The 20759-nt window shown below is 31.3% G+C and overlaps 3 protein-coding genes across 6 annotated transcripts in view; 2 read left to right on the top strand and 1 right to left on the bottom strand.

The window, feature by feature from the left end:
- Window positions 1-2373: 2373 nt before the first annotated feature.
- LOC143082972 (uncharacterized) lies at window positions 2374-4702 on the top strand. The gene has a single exon (XM_076259022.1). It carries the CDS (start codon window positions 2374-2376, stop codon window positions 4480-4482), a length of 2109 nt encoding a protein of 702 aa, XP_076115137.1. The 3' UTR covers window positions 4483-4702.
- Window positions 4703-8618: 3916 nt separating this feature from the next.
- Window positions 8619-10846, top strand: LOC143082974 (uncharacterized). The gene has a single exon (XM_076259023.1). The coding sequence runs from the start codon at window positions 8632-8634 to the stop codon at window positions 10711-10713; it is 2082 nt and encodes a 693-aa protein (XP_076115138.1). The 5' UTR covers window positions 8619-8631; the 3' UTR covers window positions 10714-10846.
- A 2735-nt stretch (window positions 10847-13581) lies between these two features.
- Window positions 13582-20759, bottom strand: part of LOC143082977 (uncharacterized) — a 44395-nt gene continuing 37217 nt past the window's right edge. For all 4 annotated transcript variants that reach the window (XM_076259030.1, XM_076259028.1, XM_076259027.1 and 1 more), the window contains exon 13: window positions 13582-19670. In XM_076259030.1, the coding sequence (XP_076115145.1) occupies window positions 19536-19670 (135 nt within the window). In that variant the 3' untranslated portion in view covers window positions 13582-19535. The remainder of the gene's footprint in view (window positions 19671-20759) is intronic.

Genomic DNA, 20759 nt, shown 5'->3' on the forward strand with positions numbered 1-20759 from the left:
ATAGTTAGTATTAAAGGGACAACAAATTTGCTATTACACTTATGACCAGTCATTGAATGTTTAAAAACTTTCTAAAAAGTCGATCTGCATACACCACTAGGAAAATAATAGTCACATAAACATGCACAAAAAGAAATTTCATAATTATTTCTGTCCATGCGCTATAGGTGAATATTTCACTTACTATAATCTAAACCAATAATCCTTTTAAAAATTCCCGTGCATATAATTAACTTTAGCTGAAGTACACCAAAGCAATCCCAGATTATGAAAACGCCGTGAAAACAGACGCATACTATAAATTTGTTTTAGTTTTTAAAATATCAATGTGTCATATTTTTTCTTTTTCTTTTTTAATTGCTTCTGTGTTGTATTAATTTGAAGTTACGACGATAGACACATACAGATTATATTTTTTAGAGTTTAACGTTGCCAAGCGCATAAATCAAATAACGTCATAGCTGTCCAAGTAAAAATCAGTATAAAAAAGAAGGGGAAATATGTTTATTATTGAACAGGGTAAAAGCCTTTGAAACTATTGGCTGGCAAATAGTCTGTGGAAAGAAAAATCACAAATATTTCATTCTTTTTTATATAGAAAAACATACTGAGGTATAATAAATATATACACAAATATAAATACATGAGAAAATATGCAAACGACTTTTCAAAAAAATTGATGTGTTTGACATCTAACAAATGTCTGCCTCCACAAAAAGCCAACAGTGCTGAAAGAGCTGGTTAATAAAATACTAACAGTCAATCATCAAAACGCCTAGCTCTGTTCTTGATCCATAAAAACGCATCGGGCGCATGAAACTTATGAAGACTTAGTGTTGTTTCGATTATTTTTTTTTGACAGCACTGGGTTCATACCGCTGATGGTAGACTATAAAATATCCACCATGTTATTGTCAGGTTATTGTCATTCAAAAGAGAGTAGTTCTTATTTTTTAAACACTGGTAAACTATTGCTCCCTAAATTTTAAAATTAGTTGAGGTATTAATGTTAAGTTAATTGCACCTTTTTATTATCAATATGCTACGGTCATTGTAATAAATTTTTGGAATTCCTTGATACTAGAACCAATCATGTGAGCAAATTCTTACTGAGAAATTATTACCTCAATATGGATTTACTGATTCTTTCTTCAGTTCTTATAAAATACCAAAGATGTTTCCTGGTCTTCCCTGGTTTTTCAGAAATTAGAAGTCCATTTAAAAGTAAAATATGGAAAAAATGGATTTATTTTTTTACAAAATTTACTTCTGGATACTATCTTATGATCATAAACAAGCTTCTGTCCAAGTTTGGTACAAACCCAGGATAGTTTAAGAAAGTTATTAAATTTTTAAAAACTTTAACCACAGAGTGAATGTATGTTTCCCCGCAGAAAAACTAAGTCCATTTATAAGTAAAATACGGAAAAAAATTTTTACAAAATTTACTTCTGGATATTATCTTAGGATCATAAACAAGCTTCTGTCCAAATTAGATAGAAATCCAGTATAGTATAAGAAAGTTATTAAAATTTCAAAAACTTTAACCACAGAGTGAATATTTGTGGACGCCGCCGCCGACGACGACGACGACACCGACGACGACGGAATGTAGGATCGCTTAGTCTCGCTGTTTCGACTAAAATCGAAGGCTCGACAAAAATGAGTTTAAGATCAGATGACACCTGCCAGTTGGACATGTACACCTTACAATCATTCCATACACCTAATATAGTAGACCTATCGGATATAGTTTGAAATATTGACTTGTCCCCGAAAAACTTAACCTTGTTTACTGATCAATGAAATGAAATAGAGGTCATGTGAAATCTGCCTAACGGGCATGAGAACCTTGCAAGGTACTAAATACTAAAAAATTTAACTTTTTGAAGTAGTCACTGAACCATAACAACGAAATCAAAGACTATAAAGGATCCAGGTATTTCCTTCTGAAAAATTTAAAAGCTTTCAAGAAATATGTTTACACCGCCGCAGCCTCAGCCGCAGCAATTGTCGCCTGGATCACTATGTGGAGCTTTCTGCGACAGAAGTCGTAGGATCAACATGATCAACACTTATTATCTTGTTGCGTTATGTAAATGCTTGCAAAAGTATTTCTGTAGAACAGTTAATTGGTTTTTATGTGTGTTTTGTTGTTCGAAGGTTTATTTGTAGTAGTTTTCTTACAAATTATTAGAATTTAAGAGATGAAATTAAAACCAACTATAACCATGATAACATTAAGAACGTGGTATCTAAAATTAGCTAAATAAATTCTATCATTATGTTTATTTTTAGTTCACATGATTCAGGTAAATGACCTTTCTTTGTGTAAATTTTTCATATCAGGAAGTTTAAATAAGTAGAGAAAAGATGGAGTCCTTTGATAAATTGAAAAACGTTCTCAAGTCATTCAACAGAAAAGACTTTACCGAAGACGATATCGATCAAGCACTCATGCTATTGGATTCAATCCGTGCTTATACTAAAACTTTGTCTGCGGGAATAGTACGTTATATCAACGTAAATGATCTAGATCAAGAATGGACAGAGGTTGGATCTGGTCATTTTGGATACGTGTACGCTAGTAGATATGGGGGATCGAAGGTGGCAATTAAGATATTTAAAGAAGAACCAAAATCAAAGATGCGTGAGGGAAAGATACTGCATTCCCTGAGCCATGAAAATATTATAGCATTTCGAGGAATCGGATACATATCACAAACAAAAGCGAAAAAAATAGATATACAAGTAAGTGACGAGAACGAGGGTGAAATGATGTTTCTAGTCATGGAGTATATTGATCAAAATCTATTAAAGTACGTAGATGGGATGAGAGTCCATGAAAGGAAAGGACTTCGATACGATATGGTTTGGGATATTGGACAGCAGATCATTAGTGCATTGAACTATCTTCACAACTTCAAAATCGCGCATCGAGATCTCAAACCAGATAACATTCTTCTAGAGGTTGGACCAAGAAGAATTGTCGTAAAACTGGCAGACTTTGGGCTGGCAACGGACGGAAATCAAATAAACACCAATCCTCCTCGAGATAAAAAAATGAATGGGTCCAGTTCCAGCGTTGCAAATGTAAGATGGGGTGCACCTGAAGTATTTCAAGAAACGTTTGGTCGAGAATGGTCATTCGAAGATTATAAAAATGCAGATATATATTGCTTTGGAAATGTCTTAACTTTTATGCTAACCGGTGAGCGACCTTATTGTAAAATATCAACGGGAACACTGATCGACTACAATGATCCAACGGAAAACTTATCAAACCCAGATTTACCAAAAACTCTTACTGGTCATTTGAAAAACGTGATTTCTAAGTGCCACCTAAAGGATCCAACGGAGAGACCGACATCCGAGAACATTTTGAAAGATTTCTTCAGTTCGGAAAATAATCCATATATCTTGCAGACAAACCCGGTAACCGCAGCAGAATTCTTTAGTTGTGGTTTCATGGATAAGACAGACATATTTGTTGCTGACTCTTGTACTGACAAGGAGGCGTCACAAATGGGTTTTTACGAATCTGGAATAAGACCTACCGGATATGACCATTGTAATTTAATTTGTCAGATTGAAGTAGAAAAAGCTCCATATCGAGACAGACCAAATGAATGGTCACTTGAGATTGATTATAACGACAGTTCAGATGAATTCCATACAATGGCAAAGAATAAAGTAATAGATAATAACCCCACTGTAGCTTTGAAGGGATTGACATTTGCAAGAACAGGCGAAGAAGAAAATCAACTTATTGAATTCAAATTTAAAGAATCTGATTATGTTCATCACAGGGCTATGAGAAAAATATGGATTGATTTTTCAAATCAGCAGAAGATTGAGCAACTTCCTTCAAAGGCAGACGTGCATCCATATTTTAGTAACACGTTTGGTCTGCATGTGGCAGTCCTTACAGATGAAGGTCCTGGCAAAACTCAAAAATTTTTGTTTCCACGTCGTGCACAAAGAGAGGGAATGGCTGCTCCTGGAAAATTTACTTGCGGTGCCGTCGAAAGTGCATCTAAACCAGACTACAAGATTCAAAATGGTAAAACGTATGTTGATTTAGTCAATACTGCTGCACGTGGACTGAAAGAGGAACTCGGTCTTGAACTTGTGGGGCGAGACTTAGATGCAATATGCTTGACCACGGTATACTTAAAATTCGACACACATGAATGGGGACTGTGTGGTTTTGTCAATTTAAAAGATGAAAGAATACAACAAAAGCACAGACTTAGTGCCAATAGTTTGAAAGATATATTCAGCACTGGACCAAAAGACAAATTTGAACACCAAACGCTTACGTTTATTGATTTTGATTTAAAAACAATGGTTGCATTCGTTTTTAATAACCATGAAAACTTTGCAAGCTCTGCAAAACTAGTCGTTGTGAAAGTTTTGCAGGCATTCTATGGATGGCAACGAGTACAACAAGAGTTTGACTTTTTGCGCTATGGGAAATAGAAAGATAAATCTTATTATACATACTTCCGTTTGAGTGTAGACATAAACACTTAAATTATATATGTTAGTTGAAATATTTTAAAATCGAGAGTTGTTTATCTGTCAAATTCATTGTTAAAATTAGATATTTTTATTTATATGTTTAAAATAAAATTTTAGCAAGTTTACATTTGCCCTAAACATTGCAACAAGTAATCAAGTACACAATAATCAGAATGTTATTAAAAGTCACTTATATTATATTTTCAAGTACATATGTTAAATTAAATCCATTGTGAATAAAATATTGTTTAAACCAAACAGTGGGTGTACACATTTGACTTCTTTTCCATGAATAGACGTTTGTGCAATCCCTTATCACCAATTGTGATAATGTGTAATCATTTTGACATTCAATTTATTGTCAAATCAAATCAAATCAAGTATTGTATTATAATCTCATCTCTCTACATGTACAATATAAACACGAATACAAGTTGCTTTCTTTAAAAAAAGAAATGCAATCGTAAACCCAAAATGCATGTTTGGTATTAAATATTAGATATTTTTTAAGAAAAGAGTTGGTTTCTAGGCTTAATAACAAATTAATGATTTTGTGCTTATAAAAAAGAAATGCAATACGTGAAATTTAATAGCTGTTTTTATTGGAATTTGAGATACACAACAGCCAGTGTTTGATTTTGTTTTTTCCACCTGTCCACCCGTGGCCACTCTAGCTATAACCTCTTGTTTGTAAAAATATTGATTACAAATGCTTATCTGCTTTTTTTAAGTGATTGTAGTTGCATGTTTTTTTAGATTAAACAAAAGGAACTACATGCCCACTCATATGGGTGGGCAGAGTGTACAATGTAGAATTTTTGCCCACCCGGTGCCCACTCCTTTGGTGGGCCGGTAGACAAAGCAGAATCAACCTGAGCTGTAGTGTATGTTCATAGTTATTTGAACAAGGAAAATTCACAATTATGAAAATTGTAAGGTGTTCCTTTTATATTTGAACATGTTCTTTCATTAACTTTTAAAAAGTGTCTTTTACATGGTATAGTTACATTAATGTTTTATGGTATGTATGTAAGATTTTTTAAAACAGGTATATTCATAAGCACATGTTTTAGTCAGAAGCATGTTATTTGAATTGTTATAACAGTGTTTTTGGTAACCTTAGTAGGATGCAGTTCAAAGTGAGCCAAATATTGAAGGCTGTATTATAACCTGTTAGTCCTTGCTTTAACTACACTGTATCTTACTGGAGAGTTCTCTTTGGTATTCCTACCACTTCAAAAACACATTTTCTCTCTGACATTTGATTATTTCATTAGAATAATCTAAATATTTAAATTGAACTGAAGTAGCCTTGTAGGTTTCTTATATTGACCTATCCTTCTTCTCTTATACTAGTCTAGTCATTTGGGTGCACTGTATAACCTACTGATCACTGAGATGGTTTGTATTGAAAGAAAACAATGTAACCTGTAAATTTACGTTTTGCCTAATTGTACCACATTGTGTCTTGAAAGGGAGTTGTGTCAATGACATTCATACCACATCTTCTGAATTTTAAAGTGAATCTGTTTTGAATGAAAAATTAATTGATTTCCAATATTGACCTATAATGGTTTATTTTTTTAAATTGTCATTAGAATGGAGAGTTGTCTCATTGGCACTCTCACACCACATCTTCCTATATATTTTAAGTGAAAGAAAAAGTAAATGCAAAAAACAAAGCAATTTAATATCAATAATTTTATTTTAAACAAACATGGCAAGTTTATTTAAGATAATACAAAAGCTCTGGTATAACAAAATAATAAAGATTCATATAGCCTTTCAAAATTAAGAATCTATTGAAACTTTCAGACACATACAACGTATCAATTTATATGCAAAGATATTACTTGAACAAACTTTGATTTTGAAATTTAAAAATTAATTGGAAAAGTGTTTAAGTAAGAAATTGGCTAAGATATTGATTTTTTTAACCGGTTAAGAAATCCTTTTCTCTGACAAATTAATCATAATTAAGCAATAAACTTGTATTCTAATAATCTTAAACACTTGTGTCCTTGGTATTATTATAAAGTGCACTATAAAGTACAAAATATTAACACTCAACAATTAAAGTAAGGTTCAATTATATATTTACACTTATTTTATCAATACTTTAACCTTAAGGATTAGGTATGTTTTAGCATTTTATAATTTTTATCTTTATATATTTCTAGGATTAAGTGCTTGTGCATAATAAAACGGACTTATCTTTCTCGAAATCCAACTCCAACCTCATCGTTGGTGAGCTGGGGACTAATACTAACGGAATGAGAACTTATATTTGTTAATAATTTAACAAATTATAATTAAATAAGTATTATCATCTGTATTTTACCTGGGTTTACCTGTCAAAAAATGCGCGCAATTGTAATCAAAAGCTGCGCGCAAATGTAATGGTAATGCGCGCAAACGTAATGCATCGATCTGCATCTGTCATCACTCGGTATCTGAAAATAGACATTTGATATCTTATCGCTGACCCTATTAAGTCTACCGAAATTGCATGCATGATTAATTTTAAGATTTATGATTAAAGCGGCACTTTTAGGGTGCAATTGTTTCTAACTAAAGTTTTGAAAACGTTTTGAGGCGTTTGTTGTTATTTTCTAACTGCTACAGAAGTAGAAACAGCGTTTAATAATTCTTTTCTGACCCTAATTGAACTTTCAATAATTCATGCTCATGTTGTTGAAAAACATACTTTTATAAACGTAGAAACAAATAATCTTAAACAGGTTGAAGTTAGAAACAAATTAATGTTTGCACGTAATGCATTAACAAACGAAAAAACGAAAATTTGCATAGTCAAGTGTATTTTTTTTTAATATATTTTAGTTGTAGGTTTCCGTTTTATTTTATTTTTTCATATTCAATATCTATTTAATTACATTTTTAATAACCAATTTTTTTTTTTATTAAAGTCACAAAAAATCATATGCAAGAAAGACTTCCCTTTAATTTCAATATAAAAAAATAAATAGCTTGCTTTTTTACATCATGTACATCTTCCCTAAACTTAAAATCTAAAACAAAATGCTACTAATACTTTTTTTAAAGATTGTATTTTAAATTATTCTCGTTCAGAATATAAATCGCATTGGTTACATGAAATCTGATCTAAACACAGCTGGTTTCAACGTTTGACTCTAATTAAAATACACGCATGTAGGTTAATATTAGCAGCTTGTAATCGTGTGCAAGGAAATATTATATCATAATAAATTTCAGATCATACGTAAAATATCTCTATAGCAACTTAAGATGCTAATGCTTATTCAACAGATTAGTTAGCTATTGCGCATGTATTTGAAAGGTGGTCATAGAAGCTATTGCGCATGTATTTGAAAGGTGGTCATAGAAAGAACAGAAGTGTTCCGAATAACATCCGGTGTTCCGAAAGACTACAGATATCAGGGGTTTACGCAATAATATCTGCATAATGTTTTAATTAAAAGTACAAAATAAAACCATTCGAGAGCCACTCTCAAAAGAGTTATGAGAGACTTTTAAATAAAAATGGACAAATCGATAAAAATGAAAAACACTTTGTTTTAACTTAATAAAACATTCTTCTTTTGAATTAAAATATCATGGCAGATTTTGGCAGAATAAAAGCACAAATTTTCATCTGTAAATAGGAATATTACCAATTCTCAACAGATGATGGACATAAGCCCCAAATGAAAATTGCAAAACAGTTCAAACGAGAAAAACTAACAGCATTTAATATGTACAAAACGATCAACGAAAAACAAATATTTTGAAACAGACGAAAGCAATCGAACTACGAACTCTCTACATTTAATATTTACAAACAGAATGTGGCGAGGTTAAACTTGTTTGCGGGTGCCGAACCTTTCGCCTAACCTGGGGCAACGCATGCACTTGTGGGGGACAGTTACCGAAACATACCAAAATAACTAAAAGGTTTTATCAGAAATATTACAATTCAATACAATAATAAAAAGGTCAAGGTATTCATAACTTTATAGATAAATATTGCATACTTACATTAATTTTTGTTTTAGTTTAGATAAAAGACTTATCTGCAGGTAAATGTTTCATACAAGAAAATTGGATCACATGTGTGAAGTGGAAAATATGGAGTCGTTCGATAAATTGAAAAGAGTGATCGAGTCATTTAAAAGAAAAAATTTTACTGAAGAAGATATCGATCGATCACTAACACTACTGGATTCAATCCATGACTATACAAAAACGTTGGCGGAGGAAATTGTCCGTTATATCAACGTGGATGATCTGGATCCAATATGGGTAAAAGTTGGATGCGGCCATTTTGGACACGTATACGCTAGTAAATATGAAAAATCGAAGGTGGCTATTAAAATACTTAATGAAGGTTCCAGATCAAGGAGAAGTGAGGGAGGGTTACTGTATTCCTTGAGCCATGAAAATATCATAGCATTTCGAGGTTTAGGATACATAACGCACACAAAAGCGAAAGAACTAAATTTACAAGTGAGGAAAACAAACATGGTTGAAATGATGTTTTTAGTTATGGAGTATATCGATCAAAATCTTTTTAAATACGTAGAAGGGATGAAAGTTCATGAAATAAAAGGACTTAGCGATGATATGGTTTGGGATATTGGACAGCAGATCATTCGTGCATTGAACTATCTTCACAACAAGAATATTGCTCATCACGATCTTAAACCGGACAACATTCTTGTGGAAGTTGGACCGCGAAGAGTTATCGTAAAACTGACAGACTTTGGACTTTCAAATGCTGGTCATCAAATTAACACCAATCATCTTTCCGAATCAAGTATATCTTCTGTTGTTGGTGTTGCAAATAAGATATGGGATGCACCTGAAGTATTTCAAGTAAGATTAGGTTGTGAGTTGTCACTGGAAGATTATAAAAAAGCCGATATATACTGCTTTGGTAATGTATTAACATTCATGCTGACAGGTGAACAACCTTGTGAGAAGATATCAACAAAAACATTAGCACTCTCTCTGGATCTAACAGAAAAAATAGCAGATCTAGATTTGCCCAAAAATCTAACTGGTCACTTGAATGATTTGATTTTTAACTGTCGTCGAGTGGATCCAAAGTACAGGCCAACAGCCAAAAACATTTTGGATTTTTTCTTCTGTTTGGAAAAAAATCTACATCTCATGCAAGCAAACCAGAAGACTGAAGCAGATTTTTTTAGTTGTGGCTTTCTTGATAAGACCGACATATTTGTTGCTGACTCATGTACTAACAAAGAGGCGTCGCAAATTGGTTTCTACGAATCTGAAATGAGACCTACCGGATATGATCATTCAGATTTGAAATGTCTCGTTGAAGTTGAAAAGCTCGCATATCGAGACATACCAGATCAATGGACACTTGAAGCAGAATATAAGGACAATTTGGAAACATTTCAAGAAACAGACAAACATCAAACTGTAGCTTTGAAGGGGTTGTCATTTGCAAGAACGGGTGAGAAAGAGAATCAACTAATTGACCTTATTTTTAAGCAGTCTGATAGTGTTCATTACATGTCTATGAAAAAAATATGGAAAGATTTTTCAAGTCACCAGAAGATTGAAGAACTTCCCTCGAAAGCAGACGTACATCCCTATTTTAGTAACACATTTGACTTGCACGTGGCAGTCCTTACGAATGAAGGTCCTGACAATCCTCAGAAAATTGTATTTCCGCCTTGTGAGCAAAGAGATGATAGAACTGAACCAGGAATTATTTCATGTGGTGCCTTCGAAAGTGCATCGCACCTGGATTACAATGTACAAAATGGTAAAACCTATGTTGATTTAGTAAATACTGCAGCACGTGGACTAAAAGAAAAACTTGGACTTGAACTCTTAGGGAGTGACTTAAATGCTATTTGTTTGACAACGGTGTTCTTGAAATTCGATACCCATGAATGGGGACTATGTGGTTTTGTCGATTTGAAAGATGAAAGAATAAATCTAAAGCACAGAATGAGTGCTGATAGTTTGAAAGATATATTTAGCATCAGACCTAAATTTAAACATCAAACGCTTACGTTTGTAGATTTCGATTTAAAATCAATAGTCGAGTTCGTTTTCAATAACCATGAACACTTTGAAAGTTCTGATAAACTCGTTGTTGTGAAAGTTTTGCAAGCATTCTACGGATGGCAACTAGTACAAAAAGAGTTTGAAATTCTGCGCTATAGGAAATAGAAATATACTGTCGCTTTAACATACATTTAAATAGAAATATGTGGAAGAAATCTTCTGATAACACAAGTTATTTCTTTATGGAAATATCATCAAGTAGAGATTATCTTATCTGTAAAATAAATTGTTTACTCTAGATCGTTTTATTCATCTATTTCAACAGTATACTTCCCCTCCTTTTATTGTGTTTAATGTATTCTAGTAGACTTAACTAGACTGATTCTGTCTCTTTTATGTGTGCAATTTTTTTCTCGTCTGTCTATGTACTTAAAAGTCGTAAGGGTTCCACGGAACCCAGTGTCCCGCCTACTTTTGCTGCTGCCTATGCCTCAAGTGTGATAAAAGAATGCACATAATAGATTTACAGTTAATGAAATATGATCCAGGATGGTGTATGAATCTAATAAATGTTTAAAAACTTTAACTTTTATGAACCACATCAACAAACGACAACCACTGACCATCATGTTCATAAGAAAAATAAGATAAAAGATAAAACCATCATATATTCAAGGATTCAAATTCAGTACGCCAGGCATAGGTTTCGTCTACAAAGACTCATCAGTGACACCAGAATAAAAAGACTCTAAAATACCTTTGTCACTCATCTGTGCATCTTGATTTATTTGTTTATCCCACCTATCATTTAATGTGTTTTTCAAGTGTCTGTCATTTAAAATTCAGAAATTGTTGCCATTTTTTTGTCATATCAATTCATGTGATTCGGTAGGCAATGCATTCAATTACATATGTCTGTATGCAAATTTTATCGAACTTGCAATAATCAATCTTGCATTTTTGTCCATTCTTCCGAACTTATAAATCATTTCATAATTTCAATGTATTTCAAAATTGACAAGATATTATGCCAAAAAGCTAAAAAAAAAATGGTAAAAATTGCCATTGAAGAGCAAGATCTCTAATAAGTCAAGTGAAGATTTTGGCCATTTGTATTATTTGTTGTTTTTTATCTTGCTAATCATTTTATAATAGAAATTGTGTTTCTATTTATTATAGTTTTCAAGATAATAGGCAAAAACACTATAATTTGGTAAGAAGAGACAAAGGATATCAAAATGATATGCAAATAAAAATAAAATTCATCATTAAAGAGTGAGCAGTCATTGGATGATTTTAGTCATGTTGACTTATTTGTAAATATTGTCTTGCTGATAATTTTTGCTTATTTCAGTTTCTATCTATCTATCATAGTTTTTAGATATTTGGTAAAAAAAATTAATTAAAGGACAATAACGCAAATAACAATACCCAAATGATTATTGTGTCCAAGTTATGTTAAATTTCGCCTAGCAGTTTCAGAGAAGATTTTGTAGTAGTTTACTGATGACAACATATGTTGGATGCCAAATGATGAGAAAAGCTAAAAACCAATGTTACAATGATCTTTAATCATTTTAACTTTTTAAAGGGGCACAAGCTGTCAAATTCATGTTCATCGATTTTAATCAAATTCTCATATTTGATTTATAACAATGTAAAACATTTATCCAAACTATCAAAATTCTTAAATAAACAATTAACAGGCCACGAGCATAAAAATATGTAGCTTCGTTTTGCGTGTATTTTAGAGGCCATCTAATTAACTATCAAGTTGAGCTCTAAAGTCATCAGATGACCATATAAGCGATGTAAACATAAATATAGATATAAATAGATTAAGCAACATGTGCTTTTGGATTTATTTAATTTCATATTATAGATAAACAAGAGGCTGTCACAACGACAGCAAACCGGATTTATTAACATTTATTTGTGTCCTGGCAATATCACATTAACCATAACTGATGAACGGGGAAAGTGAAAATCGTCAAATTTGACCTGCATTTTGTTATCAGTATCAACATATTAAAATTTGAAAGAGCTTAGGTTGAATGGTTGAATGGTTCATGAGTAAATGCAATGAATGGAAACGCCATTTTTTTTATCTTTCAAGAACCATAACTCCTGAACGGTAAAAGTCAAAATCGACATTATTAAACTTGACCTCCATTTTGTCATCAGTAACAACATATTAAAATTTGAGAAGCTTTGATTGAACAGTTCATGCATAAATGAACGGACACGACTGGAAACACCATTTTTCCATCTTTCAAGAACCATAACTCCTGAACGGTAAAAGTCAAAATCGTCATTCTTGAACTTGACCTCCATTTTTTCATCAGTAACAACATATTAAAATTTGGGAAGCTTTGGTTGAACAGTTCATGCGTAAATGCACGGACACGACTGGAAACGTCATTTTTCAATCTTTCAAGAACCATAACTCCTGAACAGTAAAAGTCAAAATCGTCATTCTTGAACTTGACCTTCATTTTGTTGTCAGTAACAACATATTAAAATTTTAATAGCTTTGGATGAACAGTTCCTGAGTAAATGCACAGACATTTGGTTGACGCCCGCCCGCCCGCCCGCCGTACATCCCCAAATCAATAACCGACATTTTTGTCACAAAAATCCGGTTAAAAATAAATGTTTATCAACGTTTTTACCTGCATATGAAAGATTTTTTGTGGATCGAATCAATCAATCAAATGATTTACCTTTGTTTCACTTCAATGTTGACATTCTTTTTTCCTTTAAATAACTTTACACATACAATTCACATGTTATCAATCTCAAGCTTATGGGTTAAATTATTCACTTGCAAGTGAATAATTCATAATCATTATTTTTTAGCTTATTTTGATAGAATTAAACCATACTGGCTGCTAAAAGCGAATTATTATTTCACTATTTCAATTTCATTAATGATAGAGCAAAAAAAATAATATATTGATTTTTTTTATATATCTATTAGCTAGACTGCCCCTTTAACACTTGCTTAAAATAAAACGAAAAACAACAAAAACAATGATTCCATTCAATTTATTTGATTGAGAAAATCAAGTACCACAACCATGTGCAATACATCAATGACAATGTTATGTTCCTTCATAAACATGCTCTAAAACAAGGTAAAATTATAACATAAAATATAATTAATAAAAACTCTCTGCATGTTACTCAATTAAAAGTTGTTTTTATTCAGAACAGATTCAGAAATAAAGGCAGTTGGGGTTGGAGCACACTTTCTGATTTACCTCATCATGCAAAAAGAAGAATTTGATGTTTGAAATAGGATGTTAAGAAACAGAACTAATTTATCGAATTAGCACAAAACAATATTTGAACATCAGCAACTTGCTAACAAACATGAAAGTGTTATCCTTTAAAAATGAATACTTAAACCAGTATTTTTGCTTCTATTTGTCATTGCTTTATGGCATGGAAATAGGCAAACAGGAAACAGATTTGTCTGTCTAACTTTCTCATAAGGTCATCAGATCTGTGAAAAGGATTCAAATTATTTATCCATTATTTACATAACCAATCTGTGGTCAGCACAAACATGGCAAAAGATTACCCTAGACCAGATGATTTCTATAAACCGTGACATATTTTTGTTGTTGTTTACTACAACAACAACAATCATATATTCAAATTGTTATTGAGTGGTTCAACTTAATGATTATTTGATGATTTTTTTCAAAAGAAATTACCCTCGACTGAACATTTCTGAGAATCAGGACAAAAACTTGTGAATCTTTTAATAAACATAGAAATATTGAAATATATAACTAATTGAAAGTTAAACTTAAGCTATTTTCCTAATACTTGTAATTTAAATGTTTCGCTGGCTTGCCTGCTAATTTGCTTTGTTTGTATAAATGTTTGATGAAGGATTTTTAATAAAGATTGACATCTGCAATCTAAAGATAGGCATAGCTTCAGCTTGTATACATTATACTTAAAACATCTAATAACATCTATGAGTATAATGTATACAAGCTGTAGCCCTGCCTACCTATCAATTTCAGATGTCAATCTTAATTACAATGCTTGAGCAAATATTTATACAAACAAAGCAAGCCATCCAAACCTTAAAAATACAAACATTATGAAAATAACTCTAAAATACTCTACAATGCTGATTTCTTTCTCCTCCGTCAAAACATATGTATATACTAAACTAACAATTTTAGCTATTCTACTTCACTCTCTCTCTTTATCATTTTATTTTTCTGACAACAGGTTTACCATTTAGTTAAAATCTTTTAAAAACACTCACAAAAATAGCACTTAATTTGAGTTTTCTTTTCAATAGGGTAGCTTTGTCATGCTGGTTAATCTTTGTATAAAATCAATCCTTATAAACAAATTATCAATACTTTACAAATTACCATAAAAAATTTATAATTTATTGGTAGATTTCATTAAAATTTTTGATGTTAATTTTGATATCCTATCCAATAAATAGAAGACAAATATTAATTTTATATTTCCATTAAATAAAAAATAGCAGAAACTGTTTTTTTTTCAAATAAGAGTTCATTTGTGAAAAGTCAAACTGTCCAGAAACAGATGCAAAAATGAAACATTACATAAAAATATCATGAACAGTTATCCTTGATTTACTCCTTAAAAAGTAAACATATAAAACATTTCTATATAATTTTCTATAGTTACTACAATCTTTCTTTTTGTTTTATACTAACTAAGCCCCTTTAACAAATTATGACATTAATGCACCAAATCTAATAATCAGCCGTTTTCTAGAATTATACAATAACAAATAAACACTAAGTCTTTCATCCACACTGATATTCATACAGCTCCATCTATGTAAAGAGTAAACAATTGTATTTTTCATTACCCTAAACATGAATCTAAATTCAGCAAATGTTATACAGAAAATTCAGAAATTATTGCATGTTTTTATTAATGCAAATAAAGCAACTTGGTGATTTTCGCAATATTAAATAAGAACACAATAATTAATCTCCCATTTTAGATCCGTCTTCAGAAATATCATTAATAAATGCATACAATAATTTCTGATTTTACAGTATTTCCCAGCAGAAAACATGATATATGTATAATAATTTTCACATACAATCACAACAAAGAGCACCAAATATAAACTAACTAATGATGATCATCTATAATTAGATTGCAATGATTCTATTTATAGCATTTACAGCATGACAGGTTTTCCAATTTAATAGTTCAGTTACATAATTATACAGGTACTTTCCACCAAATAACATCAATATCAATGTACACCAAGAAGTTAAATTTTAACCTTGATGTTCTACTCTCCCTCCTTGGATTGTATCAACACTGTCAATCAAGGCTTTCAAAGTCTTGGTGATAAAGCTGACCTAAATTCAAACATTATGGGGAAGGAGTCTGTATGCCTACCTCAGTCATGGCAGAAATTCAGTATGTTGATTTGGCCATTATCCAGTTGAAACACTTTAACCAACTGATGTTATTTGATAGTTTCAACTTTATAAACATGCTGATTAAACATAGAAGGCCTATAAAGAATGCTGTAAAATTTTACAAAGTGTAGGACATATAACAGATACAGTGGCGGATCCAGAACTTTTCCTAAGGGGGGGCCCGCTGACTGACCTAAGGGGGAGCCCGCTCCAGTTATGCTTCAATGATTCCCTATATAATCAACCAAATTTTTCCCACGAAAGGGGGGCCCCGGGCCCCCCAGGGCCCCCTCCTGGATCCACCTATGAGATAATATGACATATCTAAGTAAACAAAACAAAATTGTGACTGTCCTTTGGAAGTACACAAGAAAAAATAATCTAATTTGTTAAACTAACTACATCACAAGCATCAACTAAATGTATATGCAATGTCATTCATACTCCTGAACTGTTTCAGGGATAAATATAGAGGATGGAATAAAATTATCTTAATTTAATCTAGATTTATACTATATCAAAAGTTAAACTCTTAAAACATGCTGTAAAATAAACTTCCATAGGAAGAATGTCACTCACAAAAGCATCTTCCGTGGATGTCTTCCTAGAACATCACATAGTTCTAAATCTAAATCACTAACAATTATTAATCAGCATAAAAATAAGAAGATGTGGTATGATTGCAGATGAGACAATGTTTAAGTTGATGTAAGCAGTTATAAGATCTTATAATCAAACTCATTAATAAGTTATGATTCATTAACATTTTTTTTCTAAAAGCAATATTTATTACAAGTATTTCATTACAAATTCAGACAATGTAATATCATTTATCCAACAGCAAAGTTATAACTGTACAAAAAGGCAAACTTCTAAACATCATTGTATATATATAAAATGAAAAAATCAATTTACATGGAAATCAATGGATGGACTAGATAATAACACAAAAATGTCTTTCTTGCAAAATTCCTGAATGACTGCCCTAGGTAAAAAAAAATCATTTCAAGAAATATAAAATTATTAAGTTTTATTTGTTGAATTTAGTCAATTTTGAAAGCATAGAATGATGAACCTGCTTTGATAAATAAAAGTTTAAAGTAAAAGATTGTTTCTAGGTCACTTACTTGAGGAAATCTGCTCTTAAATTAATAAAAGTGTTCATATATAAATGATTTTTGTGAATTATCTCCCCTAGTCGAGGGAGTTTTCTCATGGTATTGTATATACATTTTATAACCTAAATAGGTAACTAAGAATATTTTTGCACATTACTGCAAACTGTGGATATCTAATACAGAGAAAATGTTGGATAATTTTTAATGAGACAGCAAGACAGTGAACCATCAACAAAATTTCACAAACATTACATATGTAGATCTCAACATATAGTCTTCACCAATAGGATAGCTCCCATACCATATAGCAAGCTTCAATTTGCCTATATTCAAAACTGGTACACAGCATCTTAATAATCATACCAATATTTTTGGAAAAAAAGGAAATATATAGAGTTGCTATACACAGAAAAGGGAAATTAAGGATCCTTTGCATAGAAAAATGTTCTTATTAAAAATTCTGGACACAATCAAACCATTTCAAGGATATTTCCTTAATACATCTTCATATCATACATGAATAAAAGGAAACATGAAATAACTGTCTGAATAAGACAGCAAGTCAACAAAACAATACAAGTTAACCATAATAAACATACAGTTAATCAAAAGGTCTTCATAAATAAAAGTGACCACATAATATGGAAGATTCTAAATTCCCCAAAACATACAGAAAGAAGACACCATCAACCAAGTCTCTTACACAAACTTAATTTTTCAATAAATTAAAACAGGTACTACTGAATTCTAGATCTACTCTTGTGAGTTCTAAGACACTCATCCAAATGAACAATGTAAAATTTACACATGATTTAAAAATAAAAACAGTATATTAACTTCACAAATGATCTATTTTTGTTGTTTAAAGATTGTGATTAAAAGAAAACCTATCAAAAGAATAGCTATCCGGCATTTCAAGCTTAGATTCAAATTAGAATAATATGATTTGTATTTTTAAAAACTGACAATCCCTTTTTTAAATACTTGTTTTAGGTATGCCCAATGAAATAAAACTAGATTAGTTCATCTATAATATGACTAGTACCTGACAATTGAATTTGGTTTTACAACCGAGATCAAATTAAACAATGTTTGAATGAAGGATTATTTAAAAAAACATCACATGTTAAACATTTTTTACATAATAATTACAACCTGCAGACGGAATAAATCATTTAAAATACAATGCATTTATATACTATATCCTCATGATATTCCTGATATCTTCTTTTAGCTATATTCCTAAAGGACATATTCACACAAAGTGTTCAAAGTCTTCTAATAAAGCTTAGAAAATAATAAGGAATATCAATAATAAAAGTCAGATAAAATTCAGCAAAAAAAAAGAAGAAAAGAAAACAAGAAAGCAAATTAGATTCAATTTAGGGCTGTTCCATAAAAAAAACATACATGGGTCCAGAGAAGGCCCTTCAAAATCTCAACTATGGGTGGATGTCATCTATGATTTTACATAGTGGAAATGCAAGTGCAAAATTAATTTGCCTCTGTAGGTGGTTACTCTGTTTTTAAAGTGCCTTCCTGAGTACTATATATGTTTTAATGGAACAGCCCTTACAGTATCATATGTTTTAATGGAACAGCCCTTACAGTATTTATCATATGTTTTAATGGAACAGCCCTTACAGTATTTATCATATGTTTTAATGGAACAGCCCTTACAGTATTTATCATATGTTTTAATGGAACAGCCCTTACAGTATTTATCATCATTGATATATATTTTGTACTGATGGAAGAACAGTATTTGTTATCATTGAAACATAATTTGTACTGACAAAGATTTTTTTCATTTACTTACATTTGATTGTTTATACTATGACAATAGCTAAAATATAGACTAAAAAAACACTGTTTGTCAAAATGTGTAATGCCATGTTAAAACAAGCACCTGCTTTCATTTGTAAATTTAAAATACAATGTATTACCGATAAAAGCAACAAATCAATTTATTTCAGCTCCTAGTAAGTACATTTACTATAAACAAAACTTAAATTAAAAATGCCCTATGATTAAAATGAGTAATTTTATGAGCTAGTTGACCTCCATGTCTAATATTTTTAAATACATAACCATTACTGATCTAACCATAAAGTTATGTGTACTATAATTAAAAACATCTTTCCATAAAAGCAAGCAAGTATTGTTTCTCTGAAGGTATATCCCCTTGTAAATCATCATCTTCAATATGAAAACTTCAAATTACAGGTCATGTGACAAAAAATAACCATACATTGAAAAAAATTCTATACACAATGTCACATTCAAATAAACTGTAAGATTTTTGCTTAGATCTGTTCTTAATGAAAACAAGGTTTAGAAAGCACTGATAATAGACGGGAATCAAACAATTACTTGAAAGATCAACAATCCATAATTTCTAATTAAAATACATAAAAGACTGCTATTGATTGGTAAAATCACCAGTGTTTAACCTTGGCCTTGGTCTTTCACCAAAGATGTATCTTTCATCATTATGTATGCTCTGCGCCAAAGCTTGCATAGATGCTGCAATATTTTCTGGGTCAGTGGGGAGAGACTGAAATGATACACATACATAGATTTTTTATTTATTTAGATAGATTTGTAGAAATATATCTGTCATCAAAAAGTTCAAAATTTGTTTTGTTTTCAAATCAATGTGGAAGTTTTAAATCATAAATAAAATCATGGCTTTTCATTCCTATTTACAAAATACATTATACCTGAAATATAAATAACAAGTATATGTGATAATAAAATTGAGAAAGGAAAGCATAGAGCATCATGCCATGCTTGAAATATCATATTTTGAAGTTAAGTGACATTTTTATAGTGATTAATATTATAACATAATGTTCACTGCTGTACCATATTTTGGACATTTTTACCTACTATGTCTGCACACATTGTTGTAACTATAATGGACTTTTATGCAACTTTTATACAAGTGAAAGGTTCAACTAGCTATAAAACCAGTTTTACAAATGTTTATGCCCCAACTACGATAGTAGAGGGGCATTATGTTTTTATGCTCCACCTACAAAAGTAGAGGGGCATTATGTTTTCTGGTCTGTGACTCCGTTTAGGTTAAAGTTTTTGGTCAAGGTAGTTTTTAATGAAGCTGAAGTCCAATCAACTTGAAACTTAGTACACTTGTTGCTTATGATATGATCTTTCTAATTTTAAAGCCAAATTAGACTTTTGACCCCAATTTCATGGTCCACTGAACATAAAATATGAAAGGGGAGTTTCAGGTTAAAGGTTTTGGTCAAGGTAGTTTTTGATGAAGCTGAATTCCAATCAACTTGAAACTTAGTACACTTGTTGCTTATGATATGGTCTTTCTAATTTTGATGCCAAATTAGACTTTTGACCCCAATTTCACGGTCCACTGAACATAGAAATTTAAAGTTGGAGTTTCAGGTTAAAGTTTTTGGTCATGGTAGTTTTTGCTGAAATTGAAGTCCAATCAACTTGAAACTTAGTACATATGTTCCCTATAATATAATCTTTCTAATTTTAATGCCAAATTAGATTATTGCCCAATTTTTACAGTCCATGGAACGAGCAAAAGGATAGTGCAAGTGGGGCATCCGTGTACTTTGGACACATTCTTGTTTTAAATAAGGAAATGCGTGTTCTGAGT

The sequence above is a fragment of the Mytilus galloprovincialis genome, chromosome 7 (assembly GCF_965363235.1).
Source record: "Mytilus galloprovincialis chromosome 7, xbMytGall1.hap1.1, whole genome shotgun sequence".
NCBI lineage: Eukaryota > Metazoa > Mollusca > Bivalvia > Mytilida > Mytilidae > Mytilus > Mytilus galloprovincialis.

What these genes read in the sequence shown, in the direction of transcription:
- LOC143082974 (XM_076259023.1), top strand. Translation starts at nt 8,632, where the DNA reads ATGGAGTCGTTCGATAAATTGAAAAGAGTGATCGAGTCATTTAAAAGA.
- LOC143082972 (XM_076259022.1), top strand. Translation starts at nt 2,374, where the DNA reads ATGGAGTCCTTTGATAAATTGAAAAACGTTCTCAAGTCATTCAACAGA.